This window comes from Pteropus alecto, unplaced genomic scaffold, assembly GCF_000325575.1.
Source record: "Pteropus alecto unplaced genomic scaffold, ASM32557v1 scaffold71, whole genome shotgun sequence".
Taxonomy (NCBI): Eukaryota; Metazoa; Chordata; class Mammalia; order Chiroptera; family Pteropodidae; genus Pteropus; species Pteropus alecto.
The window spans coordinates 8,624,037-8,639,258 of record NW_006433024.1 but is presented as its reverse complement, the minus strand read 5'-3'; the positions used below and the strand labels follow the sequence as shown (position 1 = coordinate 8,639,258).

Sequence of the window (15,222 nt, the reverse complement as noted above, 5' to 3'; positions counted from 1 at the left end):
TAATTTTAAATTATGTATTCCTTCTTAATTTTACAGGTATAATGAATACTGTTTTATTAAGTGGATTCAAAATAGATCTAGGTCCCTAAGTATAACAGTGTGAGACTGCCTTCATTGAACACAAACTAATCTGAAGATAATTTACTTAATTTTTAGATTTTATTTCAAATTTCTCTCTTTACTCTAAAGTGAATCATTTGAAATCTTAACAATCATACTCTTATTTATATTTCTCTGAGTATTGAAAAAAACAACAATTACCAGTCCCAGAACTAGTTTCTGTTGAATAGCATGTTGTATGGTATGTCTTAACCTTAACATATTGATGTTGAGCCAGATAATTTCCTTTATGGTAAGGATTGGCTCACTTTTAAAATAAGTGATTTGGCTGAATTAAGAATGACACTCAATGCCTCCATTGTATGGTTTGTCCATGTACCCACTAGAATGTGTTGCCTCTTAAGACTCTCTTAAAAATACCATCCAGTGTGCTTAACACAATAATTTTAAGTATAAAAACATCCTTTATTATTCATAGTCCATAAGTATAATAACACCCTTTATTATTCATAGTCCAGTGTATTTAGAAATAAAATTGAACAATGAAGATGGTCTCTGTGATGAGTGATTCTGTAAGGATAAAAACATTTTTTGTTTCTTCGTTTAATTTATAATTAATTAGGCATGGAATCCCCCAGTGTCATAAATAATTGCAAGGTAAAAATTTATAGCCTTCCCTTTCAGTTATAGATACCAAAGCACTCTACAAACTTCTGTTTAAAAAGTTATGAATTATACATTGATTTTACTCTCACTAGTAGTCTATTAGATGCATAAATTATTCTAGTAGATTAAAGGGTTTTATAATTACATTTTATTCTAACAAAAATAATCAAATGTTTTACTTTTCTTAGCTGGGAAATTTGTGAGGGATTTCCAATGAATTTCAATGTCACTAGCCAACAGATACCTGATCAATTTGAAAAGGTGAACTTGGAGAACCATTTTCTACAGAACAAGGTCAGAATTATATATTGTAATTAATCAGAATATTTTATGTATGGATACTCACTTAACACATGGTGACTAAGTGTATATTTGTGAAAGTTTTTGAAAATTATAAATTACAAATGTTGAAGCAAGTATTTTTACTTCCTTCTAATTAAATAAGCACTTTAAAACTGAATTAATATATAGCATTCCTACTTGAAAAATTTCTATCTGAATTCTGTCATTCCAGTACTATTGTTTAGCAAATTTTCTTTAAACTACTATATTAATAAGTTGGAATTGTTTAAGAAAGTCTTTAAGATAGCTGTTCTCTCTCTGTACTTTAGGATCTGATCTATTTGCTCCATGGGTCGATGTATCTAGGGATCATGAATTCTTTAGAAAACCCAACAAGCCAATCCAGAAGATCTATTTATTAATTTACAGTTAGAAATTTGTCCTACCAGTAGATAATTTTGTTCTCCAACTGAGCTATTAAAGGCATTTTAAACATGTCTGCAAAGAAGGAATAGGTTTTTCTCAGCTGGGAAACTATGTACGGTTGTTCATTGTAGCTATAGAAACTTTAGTATTTGAACTCATGAAATCAAAATCAAAAGGCACCCACAGAGATAGAGGTTCCTAAAGAAAGTAGGGCTTCTTGTTAAATGGTCTAGGCCCTTTATTTCCAAGAGACAGTGCAAAAACACACTGTCCAAAACTGCTTTTTTTAAATTTCTCCATGCTGCCCATTCAGTCTATTATGTCAAAATTTATACCGAAAATATTAGTTGTTTCAAGGTGCATATAAATCTGAATAGTATAATTATAAAAATAGGATGGAAATCAATAATTGTTTCTAATTCTGTTTTTGAGCAAATTTAGAAAATAAATATGAACCGAATGGTAACACCTTTTATGTTTTATGTTCATTTGGCATTTAGACTTATTTACCATAGTTCTGATTCTGTTGGCATTCCATTTTTTATTTTTGCTGCAATTTTTTTTTCTTGCTCAAAAAACTTGTATGCCTGGCTGTCGCCTACTGAGGTTGCATATCTTCATCTGGTCTTTATTGATTTCCACGATTCTCCTTCAGTCTTTCTCTATTCTCCATTTGCCTTTCCAATATCCTCCTCTTCTTGATCTTCGTTGTACCCTACCCTACAGTCAGAGCTAATAAATTGTGTCTCATAGCATGCTTTTCACTTTGATATACTCGTACCCTGGCATGTGTTATTCTTTGCCTGGGAAATATCCCGCACCATTACTATTCCTTGCCTTAAGGCTTTATTCAACTTCCTCTTCTTCCATGAAGCCTTCTCAGCTCCTCCAGAGAGAATTAACTTCAAATTATTTTGCATTATCAAAACTCCTTTTTGGCCTTTGAAAATTGTTCTTCGAGTTTTGGTAAAGGCATTTATTTGCTTTTGTGTCTTTCCCCTCCATTAAATTGAGAATTCTTTGGATACAGACCTTACGTTTACTCATCTTTGCATTCCGGAGTACTAGCACAAAGTCTCAAATGTAGAGCGAGTGCACAATACATTTTTCATGAATGATATTTTAAATTCAGCTATAACCTATCTTGCAAGTCTCTCTATTGTTTAATATGTTCTTTGTGTATTAGCCAAGCCAGATTGTTCATTTGTGTTTTTCTGATAGCACTCCATGATTTCCGTTATTATGCCCATGTGGATCTCTCTGTCTGGAATTCAACTTCTCTTTCTTTGTCACCACCCCCCAGCCTTCTCTTTTACCCTTGTGCCATGTCCTAGCATGATATAGTTGGCATTCAATAAATGCTTGTTGAAATCTTGCCTGTTATTCCAGCCTTATCTGATTTATGCCTGTTTCATTAAACCTTTTTTTCCCCCAACCCCACCTCCAAACCAGGCATGATGTTTCTGGCCTTGATAACTCCGTTGCATCCATTCTGTGCCATTTACAATGACACTGAACTCTTAAAACATTTTTTTTGGTATGATTCAAAGTCAATTTGTGCTCCAAGTTTGAGCATATTTCAGATCACATTGGGGTAGAAGGTGGAGAATAGTAGATTTCACTGAGAATGTTGAGATCAAATCATAAAGGGCCTTAATTTAATGTTAGAGATTCTGAATGTTTTATAGAAAACAGAACCATTGGAAATATCAAGCAGAGGCAAGATCTAATTTGATCCTTGTATTAGGAAGATAACCCAAATGATCCTTTTCTTATTCTCCCTGCTAGTTAGAAATTCCTTGAGGGCGAAGGACATCCTGATCATCCTTATCTCTGCTGTAATATCTGGATGCTCAGATTTAGCTAGATAGAATTGAATTTACTAGTTAGTTAACTCATTCAACAGAAACCAGCTCAAGCCTGAAAAAAAATTAAATATCAAAGAGTTATCACAGGAAAAGAACTCAGAGGAGGCTTTTCTCTTTGATTTTAAGCCAAATGCGGACTTAAAATCAACTATATTTTCCAATATTGAAAAATGATAGAATAACAATCTACAGTTATTTCATCATTGTTAATTGGTTCTAATGATTCAGTGAAAGTAAGAAACACTCATCTTAAAAGTTTGTACAGTATTATATTTTGAAAGAAGAAACTAGTTTTGAATAAAATTTCAGTCCAACTAAAATAGTAATATAAGAGAGCAAAAATTTGATAAAGTGGCTAGTAAAGAGAATCTTTCAAAGAAAAATGGCCCTCTCTTAGCTATAAAATCCTTTAAAATCCTTTCAGAGAAATACTTTTGATTACATACAGAGAGGTGATCAGTGCTTTGGAAATAGTAATTTAATAACCAGAAAAGGAACACTTTTAAAGAGAGATTCAGGCAGAAGAATGGATATCTATAGACTCGTGATGCTCATTGCAGTAAGGAAGACACTAAGAGGATTACAACAGGCATAGAGACGTGGGAGGCAAAAACCGATATTCTTGATGCATACGTTTTGAAATTGGCTTGAGATGGAGATATCAGTGCCCAACCCCTGACTGTTCTTTCAAATCTCTTATTGACAAGTCAAACCTTTCCTACAGAGAAAAATTGGGAGCATATAATCCCTATTAGTAATGTGGGAGACAGATATAACCTTGATAATTACGACCTGTTGCTCTTTTATTCATTTCGAAAAAAGACTTGGAATCTACTACAAATGGACAATTTGGCAAATACATCTTTCAACAGTTCTCTATTGTTACTTAAACTGACACCAGTTTAGGGCAATAAAATGATATGTTTCCATGAAATGGAAGAGATTTAAACTTCATGGTAGTTAATATAAAAGAAAAATATCATGAAAAGAATAGTTTGAAGAATGCCTAATTATGGGAAAACATATCAGAAAAATGGACACCAGTATTTGGCAGGTCGTATATTTTGCCAAATGAAAAGGAAATTTATTTTGATTCTAGCCTTTTAGTATGCTCAGACATCAGCAGAATATTAGTGATAACTTTCAGTATGGAAAGAGTAAGAAAAACACCAAATTATGATTTTAGAATTATGACATGCTTGTTACAAGTTAACTTTTAAATTCAGCAGTCATGGATGCTAGCAGAATATATTATTCTGTATGTCACAAAGAAGGCCGAGAAAAGGCAAACAATTCTTTATCGTCCTATTCCTTTGAAGATCAAGTCAATGAGAAATAACATTTTCTGCAAATAATTTATACCGTGAAAAATACAAAATTTTAATTTAAATTTTAAACTGATTGTTATTAGAGTAGGACACAGGACTTTAAATAAAATCCCAAGTCTCTTCCTTATTTTTAGACCAATAATTGGAAGCTATTTGAGGACTACTTACCTAGATCTTGGATATTTTGCCTTATTTGGTTGCATAACTATGTTGCTCACTGTTATTTTCTTGGCCTTAGAGGTGGGAAGATTGATCAGCTACAGATTTATAGAATGGATTTAGTAGGAATGATCATCAGAGGCAGGAGGAAAGAAATTTTAGAACATTTTTATAGTTATGATTTTAATTTATGTATAATATTATGAACTTGGCCCTAAATTCTCTACCAAAAGTATAAAATTTTATAAAATTTCTATGGCATAAACAGTTTGTTTAAATAGAAGATTGTGCTCTATGAGCTTCTTTCAAGATTCAATATTGTTTTATATTTTGTTTATCAGTGGATCTGCAAGAAAAGACAAATGGTTCCCTTATTGTTTTGAATTTGCACAGGGATTTTGAAGTCTACTCCACTTTTATTAGTGATTTGGAAAAAGAAAATTAAACAAGAAGTTTTAACTGCCCCATCACGTGTAGGCATCATTTTTATCGCTGGCAGCTTCTATATTAGCACAGTTTATTCAGACAAGCAAAATTATAATGGTCATTTAAAGAAGCTATATATAAGTACACAAAAGAATAAAGAGAATTACCTTTTTTGATTCTCAACAAGACTTAAAAAGGTTTTCTAATAACATATATGATGGTATGTATTTAGAAACCAGTTTCAACATAAATGCTTTTATATACATACCCATATGTGCATGTGCATTCATGTGCACACACACACACAGTATATTATGTTGTAGGTTTTCAAAGCACTTTGCTGAATTCGTTTTCATAGTTTTTATCTTCCTCCACCTTCATAAACATTAGGTCTAAAGCTAAGCTATCAGATTAAATTAAAAAGAACAAAGAAGGTGAAGTCACAAAGAGAAATTTAATGGCCATTGTCACTTTTAAGTGTATCAGATCCCCAGACTTGGCAGGATTTTTTTTTTCCTTTTCATAACACAAAATGAAGTTGAGTTAGTGGGCCTGGCTGTGTCTGGTCTATGTAGAATCACTTGGGAACTGTCCAGCAAAATATCTCTCGAAGAACAGCATGGTGTTAATACTGGGTGCCAACCCAAGACAGACACAAAGGACCCCTTTGCTCTCACCAATAAGCCAACTGTTAAAAGATTAAACCATGTTGTGGAGATAACAAGAATTTAGGCGCTGGCAGCAGGTGCTATACAAAGAAGCAGTTGGCAGTACGTTTCTTCTGTCTGACTAATTCCAGTCAAAACAATCTTCTTCCCAGTGACAGAGGAGAGTTTTGAGGACAATGGCAACTTGAAGTTAGGAGGTTGAGTAAGAGTTGTTACTTTAAATGCCGAGTCCTGTGGCGGGTGGATTAGCAGAATATAGTTTATCATTGTTCAGAAACTGTGGGGGATTCCCCTCTGGAATCCAGCCTCTCTACTGGCTAACTGGGGAACACACAATCACAGAGCTGTAGGTCAAATCTGCTTATGCGGTGGGATTTCTGTATTTTTTAAATTTTATTTTCATGTATAGGAGTCATCTGACATTTTCTTCTCTTCAGAAGTTATGGAATAATTACCAAATATAGTAGTTGTACCCTTTTTTGTTATTGCCTGATCACATTTAAAAAATATCACTTTTAAAATTATCATTTAATTTTTGTATTTAAAAAAACCCATTTTCTACCCAACAACTATTTAGTATTAGCACCGATTTGGAGTAGACATTTTAGTCTTGAAGCAACATCATTCATTGGGTTTAAAGCATAAACAAGCATATTCCCATAATCTTACATAAATAAATATTGGTGCTTAAAAATTTAGCATGATTATTCCAAGAAAGTGATCTTATAAGTTGGGAGATAAAGTTTGGTAAACACGAAGTAATAGAATTCCTACAGGTGACATGAATGCCTATTAATTTGACATTCAAGTCTAAGCGTGAAACAGTAGAAGGTATACAGTATCATTAATGTATGTAATCTGATAATAAACATGGATGGAATGTCTTCCCAGTCAGTCCCCTTCTGTTCATTTTTACAACTATCACCAAAGTCTCAACTCATATCCTTTTGTTCTTGGGAGATTGTGTGGACTCCTAACTGTTCTCTTTGCTTTTAATGTCTCTCTTCTGCAATCCAGTATGCCTACCCTTGCCAGATCAGCCTTACTAAACTTTGCTGTAATCCAATCCCTCTTGTTTGAAAGCTTTCACTGGCTCCCTACTAACATCTAACTCCATAGCCTTGTACTTGACACCTTCTACAGTCTGGCCAAATTTACCTTTTGAGCCTATCAACAAATCCTAAGACACGTTGATTATACTTCCTTACCTTTGCTTGTAATACCTTTATATTCTTCATTATTCCTTTCAAACTGTCTGCATCCTTTAAGGCCTGGTCCAGATGTTAACTTCTTTCAAGATACTCCACTTTCTATTCCTCCAGCAGAAATGAGCCTACCATTCTTTAAATACCTATAGTATTACTATTTAATCATCCATATGGAGCTTAATACGAAACCGTGTGTGTGTGTGTGTGTGTGTGTGTATTATTGTCTCTACTGTTGTGAGTTTCTTTAGAGCAGGAAAAATATTTTGTAATGCCCTGCACAGTCTAGGGCCTTGAATATCAGAACTGGAGCTCAACCACAATTAATAGGATTAAATTAAATGGGGTTGAGTACCACTCTTTCAAAAGAGACCTTCTCAATCAGAAACATAACATTCTAGGGAACTTATTTTGGGTAAGTGTATTGGGGAAGGTTAACTTTCAGACGATAAGTTAAAAACGCACACTTCTCCTCATGGTATAGGTGGATCCCAATGTTGTCCTTCATGCCTCTGTTTCCACTGAAAAGCGGAGTTCTTCAAGTAGTGAAGTGAACCACAGAAGTCAGATGGTGCCGTCGACCCTGTGGCCTGCAGCCAGTGTGTGGCTGATCACGAAGGTACCCAAGAGTGACTGCTCTCCCTGAGTGACTTTCCGGGTTTGCTGGCTCACCATGCTGCTCCAGCCCCCGTACCCTCATCCCCACCAGCATGCAAGTGAAAGTGGAATAAATTGTTGGCTGTTAAAATGCTACTTTTCTGTACTTGTTTTGTCTGGTGCAGAGGATTTCCGTAGATCCCGTGTGAGCAGTCAGTTCACTTTTAGGTGTGCTGATTAGTTCATAAACTCAACAGAGAGCTTATGGATAGTCCACAGAGTCACCATTTTCATGAGATTTATCTGAATGTCATTTGCTTCCACTCCTCGTCTTCATTGTTATGCTTCTTGGAGCCTGATAGGTTAGCACCGTTATAATAATGGAATATAGTCTTTGTAAGAAGTTTTAGAAGAAACACCCTGAGTATAAAATGTGAACAATGCCTAACACATTTATACCTGTGAATTGTCACTGTTTAATTTTTTACTTTGTTCTTCTACTGTTGGAACTGACTTACATTGAGAACAGATAATTGCCCCACCCCTTCCCTCTTATTGTTAAAATATGTTTTGGAATTGCCACTGAATATTTACGTTTGGAAAGATGGTGCAGCTTGTATCCACCCTTCTCATGTCTTCCTTTGCCCTATAGACCATTTTTGTTTCTTCTTAGCACTTACATGGGTTACAGAGTCACCCGGGCAAATTTGCTGCTACTTTGTTTGTTTTTCTGGTTTTTTTGGGGGGGCGGGTGGGGAGATGAAGAGGTTTGAAACTATTCTCAAATAAATTTTAAATTGCCCTTAATAGTTATTTTTGATTCTCTGAAAGTTAAAAACAAATATAGAGAGTAATTAAGACACAAAGATACTAAGATATAGTATTCATTTTATATAACAAGGCAGAATGAAGTTAGATGAAATATTTCTTAATCTTCTTCCAACCTGGAGACTGTTAAGTACTAGCCCTTTCTAACTTTTTTTTTGTTTCTGATTTAATAACTATATGTCATTTTGTTAAACGTCTGCTATGTGTTAGGCATGTACACATTTATTATCTCATTTAATCTTATTAAAATTGTGCAGATTTTCATTATATAGCCAAAAAAACTGCATCTAGTAAGTGGTAGAAAAAGGATTCTTGGTATGACTTCAAAACATGTACCTTTTCACTGTAATATTAAACACTGCTCTGTATTTGACCAACTTATGAGCATGATGGAAAACTTTTAATCTTAGCACTGCCACTGCACACTGTGTGACCTCGGGTAAGTAACATACTGTATCTGGGCCTTAGTCTTTCCGTCTACAGAGTTGCACCAGTAGATATGGAAGGCTCTTTCCTAGCTCTCATATTCTGTAATTGTGTGGTTTCTGTTTCTAGAATTTTATGAGATAAAACAACCTGTACTTGTCTCAAATTTCTTCAAATATAATTGAAATGCTTACTGAAAAGAGTGTGGTTTTTGGAGTTAGATAGATCAGAGTTAGACTCTTTTGTGTGATCTTAGGAAAGTTACTTAGCTGCATTGAGCCACTGTATCCTTAGCTATAAAATGAAGTTAATCATACCTGTCTTGCACAGTTACTGTGGAGATTAAATGAGAAAGCATGTGTGAAGTTCAAGTATAGTATCTGGTATACAGAAAGTGCTTAATGAATGGTGATTCTTCTTCTCACCTCAAGCAGTTTCCTTTCTGTAAGAGAAGCAGGATCAAATGAAGATTCTGTTCAGTGCTTATTGGAACCAAAACTAAAAAAATAAAACAACACTTTTCTTAAGTCATCGTATATTTCTTTCCTACACAAAAACATGAGAAATCAAAGTTACATGCTAAAAACAAACCAATTGTTGAAAATCTTTTTAGATTGAACACTCCATTTTTTCAAGATAAATCTTTTTATTTGTTATGGTAGAGAATTTTGCATGCCACGAATTCTCAATATGTCTAAATAAATGCTTCAGTGATTGTCACTTATTTAAAAGTTTTTTATTCACTAAGTAAAAAAAAGTTACATGACCGTTCAAACAATATTCCAAATTAATTTCCTTATTAGAGAATCCTAACATTAAAAATGAAAGCGACTCACAAACTACCTTAAAATGTTTAACCCATGGTATTTAGACCCAGGGTAAAACTTTAAATTGGTATGAAGGTTATAGATTTGTTTCAATCTTTTCAGTTCACTGCACTTTTTTTCTGTGCATACATATTTTTCTAGTAAGCTCTGTAGTTATAACTATAACAAGTGACACGTGATGGACCCCAAATCGTTGCACTGTGAAATATGCACAGAAAAAAAGGACAAATGAAGATATCAAGGTCTGTTTTCTTTTGCACTGAACTATAAAATGCCACCCTTGTCGGACAGAGAAGATCACTGGTTCTGAGCAGGGCTCACTGACTGCTAAGTTGTGGGTAGTGTTTCAGTTTCGGCAACTGTTAATATCCAGGGTTATCCAGGCATAATGACCTCACTATTTGTGACACATTGTTGGATTTTCTGGTTCTTTTAACTTATTTAGACCTTTCTCCTCTCTCTATTCATTGGAAGACTGGAATGATCCTGAGCCGAGCAATCACTCAGGGCTGCCTAGCTATTGGTCATTCCATCAGAATCGAGGCCACTGAGGGAACATCACTAGAAGGATATAAATTAATCCTACAGAAAAGGTAATGCTTATGAGCTATTTAGCTCAAAACAATAAATGTTAATTTTAAGATTTCTGAGGAGTCAAATCATGATGCGTCTTGGCTGAGATGGAATATTCATTAGGCATTTAAATTTGTGTTCATAATATCAATATTAATTTTCCTAATCTAAAATAAGCTTGAACATATATCCCACTTAGTTTGATAGTGTTTCTTAGATATGTTAAAAAGTGAATTGTGGGCCTCCAGCATGTACCTATGTTGCAGAGAAGTTGCTGCTTTACTCTATTATTATTGGAACTCATTTCTTTGTATCTATTTTGATTATGAATTTAAAAAATGTAATGTTCTGTGTGTATTCCTAGCTTTTTCTCCATCTTTTAAATATAAAATGTTAAACTGGCTTGTAAGAAACTGAAAGTACGAATTGATGCTAGCTTGTAAGGCACTGAAAGTGTCCTTCCTGTTTATTTCTTCTGACTGGGAGGATTATAAAATTAAAATTTAAAAATAAATGTTAAAATTTAGCTATGAGGAAGAAAGTTGATTTATATTCAGCAGTCTGGACATATTGTTTTCTAGATGTTTTCTTTTTTCTTGCTCATTTATCTTCTGATTTCACCTGTGTTGACAAAAAATAAGTCCTGTTGAACTTCAGGACTTAGCTATTACCCAACTACTTCTGACTGGATAGGCAGTTAGGATGTGCTTAGGGCTGAAACCAGAACTAGGGTACTTAGGCACCAGAGAAACTAGCCCAGCAGCTAGTGCAGAAGAGAAGATTTTTATGTAAATACCTATATAAGGAAAGAAGAAAGATACCAAATCAGTGACCTTAGATTCCATTTTAAGAAAGTAGAGCAAGAAGAAAAAAAATCAAAGTGAAGAAAAGAAAGGGAATAATAGAAGAGTGGAAATAATGAAATGGAAAACAGGAAAATAGAGAAAACCAATGAAGTCAAAAGGTAGTTTTTTAAAAAGATAAAAAACTGATAAACCTCTAGTCACACTGTTCAGAAAATAAAGGAAAAGGACACAAATTAGCAGTATTAGGAAAGAGAGAGGTGATATCACACAGTTACTAAAGGGATGCTAAGTGAATATTTTGAATACCTGTGTGCCAATAAATTTGTCAACTTACATATTAAAGACCAATTCCTTAAAAGGCACAAACTACCAATGTCTATGAAGAAGAAATAGGTAACCTGAATAGTCCTATATCTCTTAAAGGAATGGATTTTTTAGTTAATCTTCCCCACAACAAAAACTGCAGGCCCATATGGTTTCACCAGCTTCACTGAAGAATTCTACCAAACATTTTAGCAAAAAATAATACCAATCCTACAGAGTCTCATCCAGAAAATATTATGAGAGAGAATACTACTGCTCAACTCATTCTATGAGGCCAGTATTACTCTGATAAAAACAAAAGACATTACAAGAAAATGATAGACCAGTCTTCCTCATGAACATAAATGCAAAAAAATTAAGAAAATTTTAGCAAATTGAATAAAACAATTATTTTCAAAAAGGTGCTATATCATGACCAAGTGAGGTTTATTCCAAGGAAAGCAAAGTTGGTTTAACATTTGAAAATCAATCATGTAAATCATCATGTTGTCAGACTAAAAAGGAAAAAATTACATGAATATCTAAATAGGTATAGAAAAATCTTTTAACAAAAGTCAACACATTCACCCCTAATGAAAACTCTCGAAAGTTGAATAGAAAGGAACTTTGTCAACATGACCAAGGATGTCTATGAAAAACTTACAGCTAACACACTTAATGGTAAAAGACTGAATGCTTTCTCCCTGAGATAAGGAACAAGGCAAGGCTGTCCACTCTGCCTATTGCTATTCACCATTGCATGGAAATGTTTAACCATTGTAAGAAGAAAAGGAAAAGAAATAAAAGGCATCTAGATAGGAATTGAAGAAGTAAAACCGTCTGTATTTTGGAATGACATTTTCTATGTGGAAAATACTATAAAATCTATGAAAAGTTCTAAATAGAACTAATAAATGAGTTTAACGAGTTTGAAGGCTCAAGATCGATATATAACATTGGTTATATTGCTATATACTAGGAACAAATGATTGGAAATTAAAATTTAAAAATAACATCAAAAGTATTATATGCTTAAGAATAAATCAGACAAAATATGTTGCAAGACGCGTGCACTGAAAACTGCAAAACGTTGCCGAGTGAAATTTAAGAGGACCAAATAAATGTGATATATAGTGTGTGTCATGGATTGAAAGACTCAATATTGTTGTGATGTTCATTCTCCTCAAATTGATCTCTAGATTTAATGCAATTTCAATCAAAAGCCCAGTAGATTTCTTTTACAGAAATTATCAAGCTGATTGTAAAATTCATGTAGAAATTCAAAGGACCTAAAATAGTCAAAACAATTTTGAAAAAGAACAAGGCCAGAAGGCCTATTTTACCTGAAAAGACTTATTATAAAACCGCAGTGATCAAAATGGTGTGCTCTTGGCACTGAAGTAGACAATTAGATCAATGGAACAGAATAGAGCATCTAGAAATAGACCTATACATACGTGGTGAATTGATTTTTAACAAAAGTGCAAGGAAAATTCAGTGGAGAAAGCATTTTTTTAAACAAATGGTGATGGAATGATTGGATATTCATGTGCAAAAAATGAACTTTGATTTATACCTCATACCATAAAGAGTAATTAACTCAAAATGATTCATAGACCTAAATATAAAACCTAAAACTTTAAATATTTTAAGTGAAAACAGGAGAAAATATTTATGATCTTGTATTAAGTAAAACTTTCTTAGACATGATTCACAAAAATATAAATTGACCAATTGAACTTAATTAAAATTAAGAAATTCTGCTCTTTGAAAGACATTGCCAAGAGAAAGATAAGACAAGCTACACACAAGGAGAAAATATTTGTAAATAACATATGTTTACAAAATTCACACACACAACTCAAGAAAACATGGCAGATAAATTATTTGAAAAGATACTTTGACAGGAAAGTATGCAGTTGGCATATGAAAAGATGCTCAACATCATTAATCGTTAAGGGGATGTAAAATAAACCCCCAATGAAGTACCACTGCATATGTAGTAGAATGGCTAATGTTTAAGAATGACCATGCCCAAATGTTGATGAGGATGTGCAGCAAGTGGAACTCTCACATGTAGTTGGTAGAAATATAAAATGGTTCAGTCCCTTTGGAAAACGGTTGTTACTTTTCTAAAATATAAACATGTATCTACCTTATTTCCTAGCCATTACACTCCTAGAAATTTACTCAAGAAAAATGAAAGCATATGTCCTTACAAAGACTTGAACGCAAATATTCATAGCAACTTTATTTCTAAAGACCAAAGTAAAACCTGGAAGCAACCCAAATGCCCATCCATAGGTGAATAGGTAAATATAATATATCTAGATAAAATATTACTCAGAAATAAAAGGAATAAACTCTTGATACATGCATGCAACAATGTGGATAAATCTCAAAGTAATTATATTTAGGGAAAGTTGCAAAACCAAAAAGAGCATATATTGTTTGATTCCATTTATATGACTTTAAAAAATGCTAACTAATCTAGAAAGCAGATCAGGGTTTAGAAAGGTGGGATAAAAAGGAAGGATTGCAAAGGGGTACAAAGAAACTTTGGGTGTAATTTTCTGAGTGTGATGGATATGGATATGTTCATTATTTTGATTGTTGTGATGCTTTAGCAGGAATATACGTTTCAAAACTTATCAAATTTTATACTTTAAATATACGCCTGTCAATTGTATAGTATTTTATAATGTTATATGTCAATTATTTCTCAATAAAGCTGTTTTTAAAAGGTATAAAAAACAAACTAAGAAAATAAAACAAACAAAAAATAAGAACGATGGGTAAAGAATGACTAAATAGTTACCTTAGAGGGGAATGGTGGGGGAAGGCCACTCTCAGTGAGAGACTTGGTCTACAGGCCAGGTCAAAATGGCACGTGTTTGGAAAGGTTTTATATATCGCTTGATGAATATGCTCTTCATGCCCAGGGCTCTCCCTGGGGCCAAATGGATACTAAACTAGTGTCAATGTGGTCTTAGCTCACTGAAGTTTACTTCCTACCCTGGCCAGGATTGTCACAGAATTGAATTGGGTGGGACTGAAGCCACAAACTCTATGTCCTTGTTGCCTATAGAAACTAAAGCTTGGGCAAGGAAAGAGATGATAATTTAAAAAATAAAAATGTGGTTTTACTTGAAAAATCTTTGTTTACAAGAAAGGATGTGGTTTACTTTAGAAAATAAGAGGGAGAGGGAGAGATGGGCAGGAGAAAGGGAGGATCCCTATGCAAATGAGGATCATTTGCCTTTATATTGATGAAACTTGCCTTTATTTGGGAAACAAAATCTACTGCAAGATTCAGGAGTAATAGCAGAAAATCTAGAAAACAAGATTCTCATTAAATGCAAAGCTACATTTTGTTTTTCAGAAAGCAGTAAGGACCAAGACTTTTAGAACTTACCTAACCTCTGGGTATATACTTTCAAATATATTTATCTTTTCCAAGCAACTGAAGTGCCTGTATAACTTTTTTTTTTAAATATCCCTATCTCATTGTAAATAGTAATAAATATCCTCATATGACAGCAACTTCTGGAGACAAAACATTTTTTCTCTTCTCCTAAGTAGTATAATGTAATTTTAACAATGCTATGAATCAAGATATAGCCTTTTATATGCTAAAAATAATAGAACTAGCACTTAAAGCAGCAACCTGACAACTTGCAAAATAATATTGTAAACATATCATGCCTCATTAGTTCATTTATGTCTCATTTGGTGTCACTCATCTTATTCTTATTCAATATAGCAAGCACTTGC

At 33.5% G+C, this 15,222-nt stretch overlaps 1 protein-coding gene across 1 annotated transcript in view; it reads left to right on the top strand.

Moving 5' to 3' along the window:
* The window catches only part of DCDC1 (doublecortin domain containing 1), a 370,803-nt gene that overhangs the window by 198,183 nt on the left and 157,398 nt on the right, over positions 1–15,222 (top strand). Inside the window, exons 14-16 of the mRNA XM_025044147.1 lie at positions 915–1,020; positions 7,573–7,707; positions 10,241–10,359. Of these exons, the coding sequence (XP_024899915.1) occupies positions 915–1,020; positions 7,573–7,707; positions 10,241–10,359 (360 nt within the window). The remainder of the gene's footprint in view (positions 1–914; positions 1,021–7,572; positions 7,708–10,240; positions 10,360–15,222) is intronic.